Source organism: Diabrotica virgifera, chromosome 7 (genome assembly GCF_917563875.1).
Source record: "Diabrotica virgifera virgifera chromosome 7, PGI_DIABVI_V3a".
Taxonomy (NCBI): Eukaryota; Metazoa; Arthropoda; class Insecta; order Coleoptera; family Chrysomelidae; genus Diabrotica; species Diabrotica virgifera.
In genome coordinates, this window is record NC_065449.1 from 183,156,421 (window position 1) to 183,178,355 (window position 21,935).

At 33.2% G+C, this 21,935-nt stretch overlaps 1 protein-coding gene across 1 annotated transcript; it reads left to right on the top strand.

The window, feature by feature from the left end:
* The first annotated feature begins 18,434 nt into the window (after nucleotides 1-18,434).
* Nucleotides 18,435-18,986, top strand: LOC126888683 (uncharacterized). The gene has a single exon (XM_050657049.1). The coding sequence runs from the start codon at nucleotides 18,435-18,437 to the stop codon at nucleotides 18,984-18,986; it is 552 nt and encodes a 183-aa protein (XP_050513006.1).
* Nucleotides 18,987-21,935: the final 2,949 nt, after the last annotated feature.

The following is a 21,935-nucleotide window of genomic DNA, read 5'->3' on the forward strand; positions in this document are numbered from 1 at the left end:
AAAACTCACTATTTATTTTCAATCGTAATTATCTCTTTTTTAAAAAAAGGCGACACCAGGCGAATTCTCAAGGAGGGGACAATTGACCCCATTGACCGCATTAGACCACATTAGATCCGCGCCTGGCTAAGTGATGTAAGGGAATACTTCACTGGTCAACTGAGGTTTGAACCAGAAGAGATCCTAAAACTGGCAATAAGAAAATTGTTGGCATTCGTTCACGCCACAAAACTCATTAGAGTTTAAGGAAAAAAACAAGTTATGGTACAAAGGTCTTATGACCAAGTGCCAGAGACTAACGAGTCTCGCCTGAGTTAAGAAGAAGATGTAAAAGCCGCTCTTAATTTGGAGTTTTGCTGCAAAACCCGTGTTTGCTTTTAACATTTAACCTGTTGCATAAATATTATTGAAACTGAGAGCGGAATAGCTCAATCACTACCTACATAAAACGAAAACGGCTGATGTAGGCACGTAGGTATTCTCCATCATTGGGGTACGAAACTGTAATTCAATTTATTTCGTTTTATCTTTCATGGTCTGCATCAGAACTTTCCACACTTTTAATTAAAACACTCAGTGCGAATATTGGGAACCAATATCACACAATTTTTAATGCAAACAGATTACTTCATCATCATCAACCTGTATAGGCGAGGCAATGAAGCAGTAAAAAGCCCAAAACCTACCAAATTTTGAAGTTGGATGCTTCTCAATGAAACTCGTTTCATTTGATTCGCAGGAGCCTTAGAAACCTTTAAGAAAAAGGCATTTTCCAAAATATATTTCGAAGTCATGAAAAATGACTTTTAATTCGGAAATAGTTGACGGAAATTCGAGTTAAATATATCTACTCTAAGGTTTGTGGGTTCTCAGAACACGGATATCATAATGGCGATGGTCTACGAGGAACCTGACCGCCCATACCTACTGAGTCTGGTCTCCTGGAGTTTTATGGAAATTCAATTTAATATTAATCTTCTTCTTTACGTACCATCTCCGCGACGGAGGTTGGCAATCATCATGGCTATTATAATCTTAGATGCTGCTGCTCTGAATAGTTCGGTTGATGTGCATCCGTACCATTCCCTTAAGTTACGCAACCATGAGATTCTTCTCCTTCCTATACTTCTCTTGCCCTGTATTTTCCCATGTATAATCAATTGAAGTATGTTGTATCTCTCATTACGCATAACGTGCCCCAGGGATTGCAACTTTCGTGTCTTGATGGTTTCCAATATTTCCAGTCTTTTGTTGACTCTTCTTATGACTATATTGTTTATTATATGCTCGGTTCATGATATCTTCAGGATTCTTCTATACACCCACAGTTCAAATGCTTCCAACTTTTTAGTAGTCAACGCGTTAAGTGTCCATGCTTATATCCCTAAAGCAGGGTCGAGAAAATATAACACCTTGTCAACCTAACTCTCAAGTCTAATTTCAGTTCTCTTGCACAAAGTACCTTTCTCATTTTATTGAAGTTTGTTCTTGCTTCCTCTATTCGAACTCTGATTTCTTTGGAGTAATCGTTTGTGTGATTAATTATTGTGCCAAGATAGTTGTAGTTTTCAACTTGTTCTAAAGTTTTACCTCTAATTTTCAGGCTTTCATCATTATTTTGGGTTTTTGATATCCTCATAAATTTAGTTTTCTTGATGTTTATTGATAATCCATATTCTTCTCCATACTAAACTATCATGTTCATTAGCCTTTGGAGGTCTTTAAGGTTGTCTGCTATTATGATAGTATCGTCCGCATATTTAATGTTGTTATTTGGCGTTCCATTTACCTTTATTCCTGCTGTTTCTCCCTCAAGAGCTCTTTTCACAATTTTTTCAGAGTATACGTTGAATAGTAGTGGTGACAATACACACCCCTGTCGCACTCCCCTTTTAATTTCTAACTCTTCTGATGTGTGTTCATTAATACGTATGTGTGCTTGCTGTTTATAATATAGATTTGTTATAATTCGAAGGTCATTGTATTGTAATTGTTTTGATTTGAGGACGTCCATTAGCTGTTTGTGGCGGACTTTATCGAAAGCCTTGTTGTAATCTATGAAACAGACGTATATATCCTGGTTGACATCCAAACATCTCTGGATTAGTACGTTGAATGCAGAGAGAGCTTCACGGGTACCTACGCCTCTACGGAATCCAAATTGGGTTACTTCAATATTCATATCAAGTGTTTGGTAAATGCGTGTATGAATGATCTTTAAAAACATTTTAAGTGTGTGAGACATCAGGCTTATGGTGCGGTGGTCGGTACATTCTCTAGCATTTTTTTTGGGAGACAAATAAATGTTGAGGTCAACCATTCATTGGGTATGTCACCCGACTGATAAATTTCATTAAAGAGCTTTAAGAGAACATCTATATACTCATTTTCTATTATTTTAAGGATATCAATAGGCAGTTGATCTGACCCCGGGCTTTTTCCGTTGCTGGTGTCCGTTAGTGCATACAATATTTCTTCCTTTGTAATTTATACACTTGTTTCTCTGTTTTCAAAAGATATGTCTTGTAGGTTTCCTCTTTCGTCGCCGAAAAGCTCTTCCATATATTCTTTCCATCGTTTTAGCTTTTCGTCAGTCGTTATAATAGTATTTCCATTTTTGTCTAAAAGAGTTGTGTTGTTGTTTCTTTTTTGCAGCCCTGCCATTTCTTTAACCTTTTTATGCAGGTTGAGTAGATCGTATTGTTTGTTCTGAAGATCTTCTACCTCTTTACATTTTTTCTCATAGTAAGTTTGTTTTGTCTCTCTTACCTTTTTTTCTGATTTCATTGTTAATTATTTTGTAATTGTGACTGTCTTTGTTCTTGGCTTGTCTTCGTTGGTCCATCATGCCGAGTATCTCGTCGGTTGTCCAGTTGTCTCTCTTTCTTATCGGTTCTTTTAATATCTCTTTTCATGGAACAAGGAGGCAGTTTTTTAGTTATTTTATTTAGCGTATGGCTCTATCACAGTTTTTGTATAAAAATAAAGATCACAATACATTAAAAAATAATAATAATTAATTTTTATAAACGAAAATTTAGTTGATAAATATATTGAATCGATTCATCGGTCGCCATTAAAAAATCGGGCCAATTGCCACTGTACGATCTGATGGGGCATTCCTCCACCAAATGCTTAACCGTTTGTCTTTCAGCACCGCAATCGCAATTTGGAGAAGGTATTTTTCCCCATCTAAAAAGTGAGTCAGAGCACCTACCACAGTTGGTTCTAATTCTATTTAGTGTAGTCCAGATCCGTCTTGGTTGATTGAAGCCCTCTGGTTTGCTTGTAATACATGGCATATTTCGGATGTCAGGTGGAGCATTCTTCTCCCAATCTTCTTGCCAACGGTCGGTTATTTCGAAATTCCTTTCAATTAGTATCCTTGCACAATCCAGAGGGTTTTTTCTTGAACGAAGCCTACTTATGTCTCTTTCGTTAATATCAACGTGAGAGCGGAGTACAGGATCGGCGTTAATTTTTCTATACTCCCTGACAAGAGCATGTTCTCGACGGATTTGTGAGGGAGCTATGTGGCTTAGTGTTTTTTAGTGTTTCCCATGGTTGGTTTATCTCGTAGGTGTCAGTATCTAATTTATCAAAGTTTTCATATATTTTCTGTTCAAGTTTGTTTTTTTATATCAACTTCTTTCAGTTTTCTAATATCTATATTTGGAGTTCTTTGGGGTTTTCTAATACGTTTAAGCTTAAGCGTGACCTTAGCGATTAGTGGGTTATGGTCTGATGTGACATCTGCTCCTGGATATGTTTTAACTGATTTGATGGTGTTACGATATCTCTCTATATGATAATATCAATGCAAACGCGTTACTCTGGGACTTTTGTGGTCGCTGATCACGAATATCATCACGGCGATTATCTTAGTCTGTTGTATAAATATTATTGAAACTGAGAGTGGAATAACTCGATCAGTACCTACATAAAACGAAAATGGCTGATGTACTCTCCATCCTTGGCGTCTTCTTCTTTAGGGACTGTCCCTCTAAAGAGGTTGGTAATCATCACAGCTATTTTCACTTTTGAGATATCAGCTCTGAACAAGTCGACGGAACTGCAATTATACCAATTTCTCAGATTGTTGATCCAGGAGATGCGTATTCTTCCAATACTTCGTTTTCTCTGTATTTTTCCCTCCATTATAGTTTGTAGCAACACATATTTATCCGCTCTCATAACGTGGCCGAGATACTGTAACTTTCTTTCTTTTCTTAGCCTTGGCGTACGAAGTTGTAATTCGTTTTTCCAATTTTGCTAATATACATATTTTTATGATTTATTTTTCAATCCATCTCATTTTTATCTTTCATGGTCTGCACCAGAAATTTTTCACATTTTTAATTGAATCGGTTATTTCGAAAAGGTCACATCTCCTCTGTTATGAAAACATGAGTCATTTTCTTTAGAAGCCGCCATTTTCTTTAGAATGTTTTAAGATTCATTCTATGCGAGGACGCCACACCACCGCTATGTGGTAATATTAGACCAAAAACACATGAAGCGTTTGACTAATGCTGCGTTTCAAGTTACCAAGGAACAAATAGTGCCGTAAACATGTAAGCGTGTGTTTATCAGGTTTTATCAGGTAAAACGCGGCGTTAAGCGCTGTCGTGTGTACGGGGTTTTACAGTCCCTTGTGTCTTACGGGGTGTTGAAATTTTTCTTACAAACTGACGACTTATTTATTGTTCTAAAGGCCATTGAGATATACAAATGAAATTTCGTGGGTTTTAAGAGTAGATATGGTGCATTTTTTGACATAATTAAGAATTTTATATTCACCATTGGCGCGTATACGGGTAACGGTCTGATGTTTTTTTAAGAAAAAAAGTACGCCACTGAGATATTTCAAATTAAAAATAATTTTGAGGAAATATTGTGCAGAAGTAATGACAGAATAATTAACAACATTAAGTAACAAAATCATAAAACACAATAAAATACCCGAAGATCGGAGAACGAGCGAACTAATTCTACTATTCACAAAAGGAGATAAAAAGCAGCCAGAAAACTACAGAGATATCAACTTGTTAAATACTACCCTAAAACTTACAACTAAAATTTCACAAGACGTGATGAATTAGTGGATACGTTTATCAGATGAATAACAGGTTTTTCGTACTGGAAGATCGTGTACAGATGCAATATTCGTCATGAAGCAAATTACTGAGAAATCACTAAAGTATAATAGACCAGCATTTATATGTCTGATTGACTTGAAGAAAGCATTTGATAGAGTAACACTCAAAGAAGCAATCCATTTTCTGTATAATGGAGAAGTCTCCCTAGATATTTTTGATATCTGTAGTATTTTCCCTTGGGATTAGCTGGAGCAAATAATAGTTTCTTCCTATTTACTACATTTATTTAAATCAAACTCTTTACATTTACATCTTTTTTATACAAAATATAATTCATAACTTCTATCTTCTTGACATGACAATTGACATTGACCTAAAGTAGCCTGTATGACACAGAATGTAACCAGGAGGTTTTTAGCGATTCACTCAACACCCTCCCTCGCTAAAAATCTCTAAGACCTAAATTCAATTTTAAATTTGAGAATGATATATATGGTAAACCTTTAGTTAGAATATCGGCTTCCTGACATTTTGTATCAACATACTTCAAGTCTATCTCATTTTTCTTAAACTGTTCATTTACAAAATGATATTTTAAATCGATGTGCTTAACCCTACGATTGTTCTCTGGATTTTTAATAAGAGCAATGCATCCCTGATTATCTTCTAAGTAAGTTATTTTATTAAAATGAATTCCAAAATCCATCATCAATTTCTTTAACCAAATGCCCTCACTCACAGCACTACATAAAGAAACTAGCTCGGCTTCAGTTGTTGATAGTGTTACACAGTTTTGCTTTTTAGTAACCCAATGTATAGTATTCCCAAATAGCTTGAACAAATACCCAGTAATAGATTTCCGGTCATTTACATCATTTCCCCAATCAGCATCCACAAAGCAAATTAGACTTTCATCGTGTTGCCGTTTAAATTCTAATCCCACATGTTGTGTTTTCTTTAAATATCTCAATACCCTTTTTAAATATACCCAAACTTCATCTGTTGCTTTATCTTGATATCTACTAAAGAAATTTAATGCATAACAAATATCAGGACGAGATCCTAACATTAAATACATAATAGAACCTATAAGCTGTCTAATTGGCTTGGTTGTTAAGGTATCATTATTAGATAAGACGATTTTTAATTTTGGGTCAATTGGTAAATTACAACCCTTACATTCTATCATGTTGAACTTATTAAGAATTTTATCAATGTATTTTGACTGATTTATTTTTAAAATTCCAATATCTCTTTTATATTCTATTTCAATTCCCAAAAAATTTTTAAGCTTCCCCTTGTCCTTTATTTCAAATTTATTCATTAGTTTGCTCACAACTTCATTAATTTTTGTTAAGTCTGATCCTACTATCATTATGTCGTCAACATATATCAGTAAATATATTTTAGTATTTTGGTCAGTTAATACATACAAACAATGATCATTCATAGATCTATTAAACCCTAATTCAGTCAAATAATTATTTATTTCATTATTCCAATAGGGCCGGTTGTTCGAACGCTAATCAACAATGATCATTATCAAATAATTAATTACTGTCAATGTCAATTGTTAAAACATAATTAATTACAATTCTGAGACTATAATCAATTAATATAACAATAATTATTAACATAATTAATAATAAATCTCATAATTGTAATTAATAATGTTTTCAGCAACCCAAACAAAGTTGACATTGACAGTTTTGGTGACAGTAATTAAATATTTAATAATGATCATTGTTGATTAGCGTTCGAACAACCGGCCCTTTTAGACGATTGTTTTAAACCATATAAAGATTTCTGTAACTTTAAAACTTGATTATTCTTAGTAAAAAATCCATCAGGTGGATAAATGTAAATATCCTCATTTAATTTTGCATTTAAAAATGCTGTCTTAACATCTAACTGTCTGAAATGATAACCATATTGATTTCCGATACTTAATAATGCCCTGATAGTTGTTAACCTCGCCACTGGTGAATATATCTCATTATAGTCTAATTTTTCTTGTGCAAAGCCCCTGACTACTAACCTAGCTTTATATTTATCCTCCTCTTTCTCTTCATTCATCTTGTAATTAAATACCCACTTGGTATCTAATATTTTGTCATTTGGCCTATCCATTACTAACCAAGTTTTATTTTTTTCTATGGAATCGAGTTCCCTTTTTATAGCCAGTTCCCATTGTATTTTATCTGTCCTATTTCTTAGATCATTAAAGTTCTCAGGAACATCATCAATAAATCTCATTGCATCAAATGCCATATAAAGCTCATAATCGTCATATTTTGGATGAGGTTTCACCTGACGTCTGCTTTCTCGGTTATTCTCAGTTTCACTATACCTTTTATGCATATTCTCATTCTCCTCAAAACTTTCAACTTTGTTATTTACTGAATTCTCAGATTCATTTAATTCATCTTCCAACATTTCTCCCTCGACTTCAACTTCTGTTTTACTTTTACCATAAACAAAACAATTTTCCTTAAAAATGACATCCCTAGATACAATAACCTTTTTCTTTTCAATATCCCATAATCTATATCCTGTTGGAGCATATCCTATCATTATACATTTATTTGCTTTCGAGTCAAACTTACCTCTTTCTTCTTTTCTTACATGACTGTATGCCAAACTTCCAAATACTCTAAGATTACTTACATTAACTTTCTTGTTGTCCCAAATTTCAGCAGGTGTTTTATTTTCATTTAATGTATTAGCTGTACATCTATTTATTACATAATTTGAATACCATATTGCTTCTCCCCATAATTGTTTTGGTACCCCTGATTCTGAAATAATTGCTCTAGCCCGTTCTACCAATGTTCTATTTTTCCTTTCAGCTTTGCCATTTTGTTGTGGCGTATATGGTGTAGTATAGTCTAAAACAACTCCATTATCTACACAAAATTTCCGTAATTCTCCCGATACATATTCACCTCCATTGTCGCACCTTAATTTTGAAATTCCAAAGCCAAATTTTGCTTTTGTCATATTATAGAATTCTACAAATTTTTGGAAAACTTCATTCTTTTGTTTTATCATATATACTGCAGTAAAATTTGAAAAATCATCAATGAACGTAACAAAATACTTACTACCGTCATGACAAATTGGAGAGATGGGGCCACACACGTCACTACATATTATTTCTAATAACCTCGTACTTTTAGTTCTAGTACCAAATGGCCTTTTTGATAGTTTCCCTTCTACACAAGGTTCACAAAACTCAATATTTGATATTCGAACATTTTTTATACCATTTACTATTTTGTTTTTTATTAAACTTTTAAGATCTGAAAAATTTATATGTGCAAATCGCTTATGCCATTGTAAAAATTCATTATTTTCAGTAACCACATTTTGACATTCATGTTTATCAATCTCAAATGTAATTTCATATAAGTTATTTCTATTTCCTATTCCCAGAATTCCTTTATCATTTACAAATTTAACTATACCGTCTACAAAAATTACTTTCATTCCAGACATTTCCAATCTTTTTACACTTAATAGATTTTTTCTTAAATTAGGAACATATAATACATTTTTAATTACACATTTAATTCTGTTATTTTTAACATGACTTATTACATTTATATTTCCTACCCCAGTAGCTAATAAAAAATTATCATTCTTTGCAATTGCTATTTTAATGGGTTCTTTTAGCATAATTATATCTGAAAAAACTTCCTTATTATTTACAAGATGGTCAGTACAGCCAGAATCAATAAAAAAGGTGACAGAATTAAAATTAGTATGTTCTAACTCAGTGTCATACATGCTTTTGGTCAAAAAGGATACCTTACTTACTTCCCCACACACTTCATCTACTTGTTCTTCTAATGGTCGCTGTTCTGTAAAATTACTACTTCCTGCTCTATATTTACTTCTGTGATTGTACCCTCTAGAATTATTATAACCTCTTCTGTAGCTTCCTCTGTGATTGTACCCTCTAGAATTATTTTGATTTCTTTGCATACCTTGATAGTTTTGTGTCATGGCAGGTTGATGGTTTCTTCTATAATTTTGGTCGTCATAATTTGATTGAGTTCTGGTATTTTCATTCTGTGTATTTGTACAGAACTTCTTAATGTGTCCGGGGAATCCACATTTGTAACAAATTACATTCATAGTACTAAACGCTGCCTGATTTTCAACTGGTTCATAACTCTTACTTCCTAGCTGTCTTTTTTCTTCTTCGCCCTGTAATTTCTGCTTCACATTTTCATATGTTAAGTGGGCATCTGCTAGATTTTCAATAACTGTGATAACTGTTTCATAAGACTTCGGGAGTGCCATTAGTAGATTACATATTAAGTCTTTTTCTGCAATCTCCACTCCGGATGATTTTAGTTGTCTTAAAATATCTTCAAATTGGGTTAAAAACTGTTGCAGAGATTCGCCTTCTTTTAATTTTATGGTAAGTAATTTCCTTTTTAGATATAATTGCCCATGCAGCCCTTTCTTTTCAAACTTTTGTTTTAAAACATTCCACATACCATACGCCGTCTTCTGTTCTCGCAATACTTCTAAATGTACATCAGAAACACACTGAACTATTATAGACTTTGCTTTGTTATCATTGCTTTTGTGTGATTTCTTCTGAGTTTCTGTCAGGGTGTTATCTTCTGCATCTATACATTTTTCAATATAATCAGTCACTCCAGCTTCTGCTAATATCATCTCCATTCGGAACTTCCAATTAAGATAATTATCGTTTGATAATAGTTCAATATTATATGATTTACTATTCATTGTCACGTTTCTGGATGGATAATCTCAAAACTTTTTTATTCCTTCTTTTATTTTTGTCATCAGCGTCTTGGGCACATAACCTTTTGATATCTGTAGTATTTTCCCTTGGGATTAGCTGGAGCAAATAATAGTTTCTTCCTATTTACTACATTTATTTAAATCAAACTCTTTACATTTACATCTTTTTTATACAAAATATAATTCATAACTTCTATCTTCTTGACATGACAATTGACATTGACCTAAAGTAGCCTGTATGACACAGAATGTAACCAGGAGGTTTTTAGCGATTCACTCAACAGATATCATAAAAACTATTGAAAACATCTACCAAAATAACAAAATGGAAGTCAGAATAGATGGACAACTTACAGAACCTATGGATATAGGCAGCGAAATAAGACAGGGACACTCACTGAGCCCTATTTCAAATATCTGTGGCAAAAAGTTTATCTAATGCCATCCCCTCTTTGTGAACACACACACTGAGTTCTATGCTCTTCAATTTAATCATAGATGAAATCATCAAAAACGTCAACAAAGGAAGAGGATATAGAATGGGAAACAAAGAAGTAAAAATACTCTGCTACGCAGACGACGCAATATTGATAGCCCAAGATGCAGATAGTCCACAGATTTAACATAAGAGCAAAAGAATTCAATATGACAATTTCATCTCAGAATACTAAAACAATAGTAATCAGTAAAGAACCAATCAGGTGTAAAATAGAAATTGATGGTATCGGTATTGAACAAGTAATGTAAGTAAAATACCTTGGAATTACATTGTCAAGTTACGGAGACCTGGACAAAAAGTGAGAAATCAAGTACAAAAAGTAAACAGGATGTCTTAATAACACTATATGGCGAAACCGACATATTAACACTGAGATGAAGTTAACAATTTATAAAACCAGTGTAAAGCCAGCAGTAAATAATTTATGAAGAACAATAATGACATATGCATCAGAAACAAGACCTGATATAGCCACAACACAAAGACTACTGGAAACTGCAGAGATGAGATTACGGAGAAGAATTCCAGGAAATACGCTGAGAGATTGAAAGGGAAGTGAATACATTAGAAGACAATGTAACGTACAGTGTATAATAGGGTGGTGCGAAAAAAGTCAAGTTAATAATTGAGCGTAGCTATAGTGCGGAAAAGTTGCGATTGGTAATTACAAGAAAAACAAAAAAAAAAATTCAAATCGTACTTTATCTTCCGATCCCGCAACGGGCCTAAAAATTATAAAAAAATGACCTTTTTTTCAAAAATTTTTATTTATCTTCCATGTACATTTTATTTATCACTATAGTAAAATTTAATTACAGTTTGCATGGTTGAGTAACAAAAAAAAAATAGCTTTACGCATTTAACGAATATCTTCCGATCTTGCAAAGTCAATCAAAATTTATAAAAATTTGAAATTTCTGATGATTTTGATAAATTAGGAAACATTTAGTTATCTCATATTTCTGTCAATTGTGCAGATCTTCGCTTGTTTAGATATTCTATGACAATATTTAAACAACCCAGAACTCACCACGAGGAAGTAGCTGTACTTCGGGCTCCACCCACATTCTTCCCTCCAACGTCCAACCTCCAACCAACCAATGAGTGTGTGTTTTTTGTACATTTCTTTTTCATCTGTTTGTGTCCAGCTTTTAAACGCCAACTTTGTATTGTGATTTGGTGGTAAAATATGACAGCATGGACCTTGATTTAAGTGTTGCCCTGATGAATACATCTCTTGATTGGGGCCCACATACATTAGACGATGCTTCCGTTACTAACTTTACGCACCGCCCGTTAGCTGCTTGCGTGTGACCGGGATAGTTTTGTACATTCCACTCTGGCAAGCCGACCGATGTAATGCAAAAAGTTATATCTTCATTTGAAACTCTTCGAAGAAGTGGTGGAAAAGATAGTTTTGCAACATTCCATTCTATTATTTCAGTGCAGTCTTGTGCCTAAAAATTTCAAGTAGTAGGGAGAAAGGAAACACATTAGAGAGCTAAGGCTAAGGAGAGTGTTAAAAGCCGTGCAGACTATAGCCAAGGGCAAAAGTATTAGAAATTTCAACCCTCCTCCTTTAAATATTGAAGCACAGGACTACACTGAAATAATAGGCTGAAATTTTGCAAAACTGTCTTCTCCATCAGTTCTTCGAAGAGTTTCAGATGAAGATATAATAAGTCCCTGCATTGCATCAGCTGACATGCCAGACTGGAATGTACAAAACTATCCCGGCCACACGCAAGATGTTGAGCAGTGCGTAAAGATGGTAACGGAAGCATCGTCTAATGTACGTGGGCCCCAATCAAGAGATGTATTCATCAGGGCAACACTTAAATCAAGGTCCATGCTGCCATATTTTACCACCAAATCACAATACAAAGTTGGCGTTTAAAAGCTGGACACAGACAGATGAAAAAGAAATGTACCTATATTATGTAAATAATGTAAAAGAAACACACTCATTGGTTAATTGGAGACAGGGGTCAGGGTGAAGCTAGAAGTGCAACCACCTCTTCGTTGTGAGTTGTAGGTTGTTTAAATATTGTCATACAATATCGAATCAAGCGAAGCGCTGCGCAATGTAACAGAAAAATGAGATAACTAAATGTTGTTTAATGTATCAAAATCATCAAAGATTTCAAATTTTTATATATTTTCATTGACCTTGCGGAATCGGAAGATATTCTGTAAATGAGCAAAATAATTTTTTTTATCGCCAACCGTCACTAAAGTCATTCATTATTGTACTCATTTGCCCTCATTTGCGGCAGTAAAGTAACGCTTTATTGTACTGAAAGAAGAATTTTACTTTACCTGCTGCGATTAATCAATATTGAATGTAAGTGGTCGATGGCAGTAATCGATTATTTATTTGAGTTAACTTACAAATTATTTACTTTAAGTATTAAAAATATTGTACAAAATTTACGAAATTGTTAATTAAGTTTATGTCAAAAAGTGAAATTCTGTAGTATTTTGTAATTATATTCATATAAAATAAATCAAAACTATACCGATTTATTAATTATTTAATATTGATAACTATCGATTAAAAATCGAAAGCGGCCATGATGCAAAAGTCATCTGTCATCACTGTTATGAAATTTTTATTACGTCTAAAATTTAAAAAATTCTTAAATTGTAAATTGTAAGTAAGTGTTAAAACCAATATCAAATTGTTGGCGATAAAATTTTGTATGCACCACGTCAGTAAAGACTCTTTATCGAAATCGTCTGTTATTCGCCTCGCTCGCTGTGCTCGCTCTGCTCATAATATCAGACTCGTTCGATAAAGAGTAACTTTACTGACTTGGTACATAAATAACTATTATCATTCAACCATGCAAACTGTAAATAAATTTTACTATGGCGATAAATAAAACGTACATGGATGATAAATAAAATTTTTTGAGAAAATGGTAAAATTTCATTTTTTTCATAATCTTTAGTCCCGTTGCAGGATCGGAAGATAAAATCCGATCTGAATAATTTTTCTTGTTTTTCCTTTAATTACCAATCGCAACTTTTCCGCACTATAGCGACACGGATTTATCAACTTGACTTTTTTCGCACCACCCTAGTGCATAAACGAATGGACACTAAATACAAAAAAGAATGGAATAACCACATAACTAGAATGGGGGAGACACGTGTGATCAGGATATCGAGAGAAAAATCACCAATCGGTATTGGCCGACCGCGTAAAAGTTGGAGTGACAACCTTCCATAGAGGTCTCAATCCGCCAATGAACAAGCAGAATTGCTTATAAAGAGGAGGAAGAAGAAAAAGAAGAATAAGAAGTTTTTTTGGGGGATTATGGTTGCCTAGGGGTCTAAAAAATTTTTGGTCGGATACTCTTTGATGTATAACAACATAGTATTTTTATTTTTGGCACATCGCTGGTGGCATTATTCACTATCTTAACCGGCTAGCGTTAGACCCTTTTGTTTATACAAATCTGTTTGCATTAAAAATGGAACAAGAAATATTAAAGAAATTTTTTCAAAACCATTATTACAGTAACATTACAAAACCTTTTACACGTAATACTGAGCATCGTTAAATCTATATCTTTTCTCATATTTTATTCGTACCTACAAAGAAATAGTTCGCAGAAGTAATAAAATGATGAAACAATTTATAGATTTTTTTAATTAGCAAGAAATAGCTTGCAAATTAATTATTAACAATAACAGATATTATCTTAGGTTAGGCCCAATTTTAATAATATTGAGTAAATAATTATTTATAAATGAAAGGACTTTAATAGGATTACCTATACAGGAACAGTTTTTTTAACAGATTTGTACAATTAATAGAATTATGAAATTAAGTAGTAAATTAAAGAAAAAAAAAAAGAATGTGTATGTAATTTGTATGCATGAAATCAATATACTTTAAACAGTTTATTTATATTTTATTTAAATATTAAACTATTTTTAATACTTACTACTTTTCAAAATTTTTTATTAAAACAATACCAAAAATTAAAAAATAAAAGAATAAAACACATTAAAAAATGTCACAAAGAAATGATTTCTGAACAATTGTTAGCAAACATATTAACTATTTTCTGAAAAAAAAATTATAATAAATTTACTTACAATCATAAATGTATAAAAAAATAAAGATTTGCATTCGCACCCGTGGGGATCGTAGATCGTACCCGTGTATATTAGGGTCTTTAGGTTGTCAATCAAGGCACGTTAACATTCAACCACTTAGACACCCCATTGATGTGGGCAGAAACACCAACTGAACATTTTAAACTTTTTGACAGTTGCTTATTGTCTGAATTTAATCAAATTAGTTTCATTTTTGCAGAATTAAAATATTTAAATACAACAAAACATATAGTAAGAAAACAATACATTAGATGAAGATTGGTATTGATTGGTAATCAAATTATGTTAATCGAAGCATTACCTACTAGGTACATTTTATATTTTCCAAATAGGTGTGTAATTGTTTATTAAATTACTAAAACATTTACAATTAAGTACCTGTTGCTTTTAAAAACTATTTAAAAAATCACTACAATTATAGACTTACTTTTGTCTCTGTCCTCATAACAATAAAAACTAGTATTTACACAACATTTGGTTACCCATAGCCACCATATTGAACAATTTTTGATAGGTCGTTGTAATACCCAATCAGAGCAAATCTATAAAGTTTCGTCTACACGTAGCACCAAGATTTTGGTGAATTCGATATTTACTCCCAAACGCGCCTAAAGAAGTATAACTTCAAAAAACTAAAAAAACACTTTCGTATGCTATTTATTGGGTTTGAAAAGTAGGTAATAGATTTATTAGAGAGATTACGCGGTGAGTATCGAATAACAAAGGAGATCCCGGTGAGTATGCGAGGATTGTGAGAAACATATATACAGTGATGAGCAAAATAAAGAAATAAATTCAAGAGAAAGTTCAATTACGTTTTTTCGAGAATAGCCGACTTTAGAGAAAAATCCTGAACCAGGTCGATTTTAACTTTTCAATTATGATTTTTTGCAATATACATGAATCATACTAGTGGAACATTCGAGCTGGAATGCTCTTCTTTTTCTTCATTTTGTATAGACATGACTGTCTGTTTTTTCAATGTGCCTCTAGTAAGTTGTCGTTCCATCGTTTTCGTGGTCTTCCCACTGATCGTCTTCCTATTGGTGAACCGTCTCTCGCTCTTCTGACTGTCCTATTTGTTGTCAAGCTGGAATGCTGTAATATAAAATCCAAGTCCGGGTAGAGATCGTAAACACTTGGCACTATTTTTCAAAATTTCTTGATACTTGGTCGCGTTAATTGTATTGTCTACCACCCCATATCTTTATAGACCCGCTGATGATATGCAGCCCCAAATCATAATTTTTGGGGAAACTTCACAGTTCTTTTGAAGCAATCTTTATGGAATGCTTCATTTTTTCTTCGAATAACCCGTTTTTGAAAGTCCCTCACGCAAACGTCAAATTTCGATTCGTTACTGAATATGACACTGGATCACTCATCAGTCATCAACGGCTTCGATCTTGCCCAATTGGGGCGATTTTTTTTATTCTCTGTTAGCAGAGGTTTTTCATTCGCCTAAAACATTATTAGTAATGAAAAAATTATGCATTAAATAAAAAATTACGATTCAACCTTATAGAAATTAAATATTCATATCCTGAAACACTCGCTTGATAGTTTTTTTCCTGCTGCGTTTCATTGTGTTGTGATATACAGTGATTAGCGTGCTAATAACCGGCAAAATAGCGCAAAAGATGGAAAACCTACTAAGTTGTGAGATAAAAAGAAATTCAACTAGTCGAGCTGGGAAATTTAGCGATATTAACTTATAAATTTACAGTATATTGTTTGTTTCCCACCTTTACACGTATCAGAGGAGTATGTCAACTAAAACTGTCACTGTGACAGTGGTAGTTGCCAAACTCGTCCGATACGTCTAAATGTGGGAAACCATTAATATAATATAAACTTATAGGTTAATATCCCTAAATTTTTCCGCTCTACTAGTTTCATTTCATCCAGAATTTCATCCAGATCGGGGTGTCAGACAGGGATGTATACTATCTCTACAATTATTCAATATATATAAAGAGCATATTATGAGAAGAGCACTTAAAGGATGGAAAAAAAGCATCTCAATAAAAGGACACAGCCCTTCTTGAAAATAGTCAAGCAGAGCTGATTGATCTTATACGACTGGTTGAAAACGAAAGTCAAATATTTGGTCTGCAACTAAACATATCAAACACATAGATCATGATAGTGGATATGTTACAGTTAACGTCCGAAATCAGGTTAATCTCAATATTACCCAGTTAATATCGAGATTCACCAGTCTAGTTGGTTAATGTCCGAAGATAAACGATGTTCAGCCTTCAATCGGACATTAACCGGCTAATCTTGACATTAACACATGTGTCTTGTTTTGTTGCGTAATCAAGTGACATTAGTGCAAAAAGTATAGTCATTTCAAAGTGAAAATTTAAGTATTCAATATGTCCAATGAATTTAAAGACCGGTTTTACGAGAATCTTGATAAAAATTTTTCCACAAAAAGGGATGAAAACAGTGCTTATTTATCTCGTGAAAAATATGATTTAATTTGTAATCAAGTGAAAGAAGCAAAACGACAAGCTAAGAAAACAGCGTTGTCATATCTACGTTTGGCCAAATACGATGTAGTGAATGTGGGAAATGATTTCAAACTTATTGTTCCTTTGCAAGAAGGTAAGGAGAAATTTTTATATTACGTAAAAAAGAGGAATTATTTGATATTATTTATGAAGCACATTTAAGTATTGGCCATGGAGGAAGAACAAGAATGTTACATTTTTTAAATGATAAATACAAAAATATAACACAAGAAGTAGTAACACTTTTTTTAAAATTTTGCATACCTTGTCAGCAAAAACTCGGTTCAAAAAGAAAAGGCCTTGTTGTAAAACCTATGATATTTTCTGAAATGAATAGTCGGTGTCAAGTTGATTTGATCGACATGCAATCCGAAGCAGATGGACCATTTCGTTTCATCTTTGTATATCAGGACAACCTTACAAAATTCGTGCAATTAAGATATTTAACTTCAAAGAAGGCAGATGAAGTAGCTACACATTTGGTAGAAATTTTCTGCGTTTTTGGAGCACCTTCAATACTCCAATCTGATAATGGCCGTGAGTTCGTTAACACAATAATAAATAAACTGAAAAATATGTGGCCTGATTTAAAAATTGTTCATGGAAAGCCCCGGCATAGTCAGTCTCAAGGAAGCGTCGAAAGGGCTCATCGTGATATTCAAGATATGCTAATAACGTGGATGCAAACAAATAATATGTACATCTAAATGGTCTGAAGGTAAAAAACAGGGCCTTTCATGCAGGAATAAAACAGTCTCCCTACGAAGCAATGTTTGGGTCGAAAATAAAAGTTGGTCTATCGGATTCTATCTTTCCAAAGGACTGTATTAATGAAATAGATACAGAAGAAGATCTTCAACATTTATTGGATGAAGTGAATAGTGCAGAAGGTGTCAACAATAATAGCAAAGTTGCTGGAACAAATTCATCGGACTCTCATAACAATGACAAGAGAACTACTACAGGTAAATTGTAAAGCTATGGGTAGTAAATAATTATTGTTATTAATTATTCGTTTCTTTATTACTTACAGGTACAACTTTTATAACCAGTTCAAACAAACCAAGTGAAAATGACAAATTTAGCTCTTCTGTAAACATTATTCCTCCAGTTATCACAGAAGTCGCTGACAAATATGAAGTACCAAACTAAACTAACCATTCCAATAATAAGTACTATTCCCCCAGTTACGACAGAAATCGATGAAACAAACGAAGTTCAAAGCAATTCCTGGTCTTCTGCAAATCTTCTTCCTCCAGTTAACCCAGAAGTCGGAGGAACATTTGAAGATTCAAATGAATTTAACGAAACGTTAAATGAGATATTATACCAAATAAGCGCCTAATCTGTTGTGGTGTTTGTAAGTTTGAATATTCGAACGGTTGCGTCTGTATCTCGTGCAATATGTTTGTTCATACAGACTGTTGTGCTGAAATTAACGAAAATAATAAAAATGATTTAAGATGCCTAACATGTTGCCGAAAGAAATCTATTATCGAAAATAGATTTCAAGCAAAAGATGGTTTGCTTCAACAAGCAAAAATAAAGAAACTAAATTCCAATAAGTTATTACCGGCTGCAAAAATGGGTGATACTGTTGGATTACCTGTCCCCGATGTTGATAGAGGACGAGCTGATGCAAGGAATATATTAGGCGTTGTTACGACAGTTGAAGATAACATGTATTACAAAATCGGGACAGAAAAGGGCATATTACCACAGTTATTTACAAGAAATCAGTTCAGTGTATGTCCAGCTCCCCTTATTGCTACCGAAAAAGTTTCAGTTGTTGAAAAATCTCTTCGTGAGATGGCAGCGACTTCATCTCTATGTGGTGGTCAAGGATACAAAAGATGCTCGTGCAAAACCAAATGTGGTTCAAAAAAGTGCTATTGTAAGGCTGCTAATATTTTTTGCAACTCTAAATGTCACGGAAGTTTGTCATGTTTGAATTAATAGCAGGTATTTTTTATACAATTGGCAACATTGTATTACTTTCTAACACATTATTCAACATTAACCAAGGAGAATAGTTAAACTCGACATTAACCTGTTAATGTCAATATATCTGAATTTCGTACGACATTAACATTACATGTCGGTTAAAGACAAGAATAACCGGTTAATGTCGAGATTAACCATTTTCGAAGTTTAACCGTAACAGATAGACTACATAACAATCATCCACACATAACCACAATTGATCGGTTTGAGGTTGTGAGCTCATACATATATCATTAGACACAAAGATCATTAATCACAAACACAGGGTCACTACAGGAAGAAATAAAACGTAGATGTGATCTAGCAAAAGTCGCCACAGCAAAAATGACCACAATATGGAAGGACTGTCAAATTTCAAGAGCGTTAAAGATGAGGTTGATCAACTGCTTAATATTCCCAATACTGACCTACAGATGTGAATCTTGGACCCTGAGAAATTCGGAAAGAAGAAAGATAGACGCCACTGAAATGTTCTGTTGAAGACGAATGCTACGAATTCCTTGGACCGACCATAGAACAAATAATTCAATTTTAAGAGAGCTAAAAGTTAGCCAACGACTCTCCAGTTAAGTCCATCTCCAACAATTTGGACATGTTATGAGAGCAAACACAGAAAACATGGAAATACTCATTATACAAGGAAAGGTGGAAGGCCGAAGATCACGAGGAAGATCCCCAACAAGATGGATCGATCAAATTACAGAAATATGCATGAGTTAAAAGAAATGACCAGAGACAGATATCTTTAGAGACGGACAATACACGACATCACGTCGACCACTACACTCCCTCCGGCGGATCAGGATTGAAGAGAGAGAGTTTCATTTCATTTTATCTTACAACTTAATACGTTTTCCATCTTTTGCGCTATTTTGCCGGTTATAATTAGCGTGCTCATCACTGTATAGTAAAATATTGTGACGACCACTTTGCAAATTTTCGCTAGTAATGTAAACCCGCCTTATCGGACACAATTCCCGATCTACTCGAACTTTTGCCTTTAGGTAACACTTCCATTCTCACGATAATGCTTAAGTATTTTGAATAAATGTTTTATCAAAACTTTTCGCTGGGGGTTTGTTCCAAGTAAGTTATAAGAAACTTACGACTTACGATGAGTTAATGTCAAAATTACATATTTAAAATTTAAAATTTAATTTCAAAATTATTTTATAGTCGGTTCTCTAATCTCAGACACAACTTTTTAGTAATTTTAGAAATTTTTTATTTTAAGTTAGTTACATTTTGACAGACTAGAGGTGGCTGAAAATTACTATACAGGGTGTCCCGAAAAGATTGGTCATAAATTATACCACACATTTTGGGGTCAAAAATAGTTCGATTGAACCTAACTTATCTTAGTACAAATATGTTCATAAAAAAAGTTACAGCCCATTGAAATTACAAAATGAAAATCGATTTTCTTCAATATATCGAAAACTATTAGAGATTTTTTATTGAAAATGGACACGTATCATTCGTAAGGCAGGAACATCTTAAAACAAAATTATAGTGAAATTTGTCCACCCCATACAATTTTTATGGGGTTTTGTTCATTTAAACCCCCCCAGACTTTTGTGTACGTTCCAAGTAATTCATTATTGTATTACCGTCAGTTAAACAAAATGTTTTAAAAACTTTTTTGCCTTTCAGTATTTTTTCGATAAGCCAGTTTTTATCGAGATGCGGCTTATTTTTTAATATATTTACATAAAAATTTTATGGGGGTTTTGTTCCTTTAAACCCACCAAATGTTTGTGTACGTTCCAATTAAACTATTATTGTGTTAATATTTGTAACTATTGTGTCATGTTTGTTCCATACTAGAGGTCCAGTCATTGGACTGACCTCTCTAACGTCAATTTTTTTTACTTCAAACCCCAAAGACGCTTAATGTTAGAATTTTTATAACTAACAGATTGCTGAATAAACGTTTCAAAAAAAATTGTGTTACCAATAGTTAAACACAGCGTTTTTAACTTTTTTGCCTCTTAGTCTTTTTTTGATAAGTCACCTTTTATCGAGATGTGGCTTCTTTTTTAAAATATACCTGAAAATGTAAATTACAAATAAAATACAATATGTGGTGGATTCGACAAATATTCAAAATATCTCGATAAACACTGGCTTATCGAAAAAGTACTAAGAGGCAAAAAAGTTTTAAAAACAATTTATTTAACTAAGGGTGCCACAATAATAATTAAATTGGAACGTACACAAAAGTTTGGGGGGGGGGGAGTTTAAGTGAACAAAACCCCCATAAAATTTTTATGGGGTGCACAAATGCCACATGTCCATTTTCAATAAAAAAATCTCTAAAAGTTTTCGACATATGAAAAAAAATCCAATTTCATTTTGTAACTTCAAAGGGCTGTAACTTTTTTTGTGTGCATTATTGTATATAGGTAAGTGAGGTTTAATTAACCTATTTTTAACCACATAATTTGTGGTATAATTTATGACCAATCTTTGCGGGACACTTTGTATAACCAAGCATATTACGATTATGAGTAAACAAACATAAATAACATAAATCTTACGCCAATAAATTTATTTACACCATAATTATAATGTATTGATAACAAACGAGAAAATTATTTATTGTACAAAATAAAAATATTTTGAGGAAATATATTCCACAAAATTGTATGAGTTTAATCTCCCGCTATTTCCAATAACTCTTCTATTTTTAATGAAAGAGTAAGTTTATTTTAGCTTTTAATGTCTGTGTTTTACACGTAAAACTGTTCTGTCTGTTTCTACTGTTACTCTGTATCTGTCAAAACTCGTCTCTGTATCTGTTGAAACGAGTTGAGCGAACGGAGTTTACCTACACGTTAACTAGATAATTTCGAATATTTAGTGGCTATGATATTATGCAATAATTTCCGCCACTGTTTA

Bases quoted from the DNA above. Each gene is read 5' to 3' on its own strand.
- LOC126888683 (XM_050657049.1), top strand. From the start codon at position 18,435: ATGTTTGTTCATACAGACTGTTGTGCTGAAATTAACGAAAATAATAAA.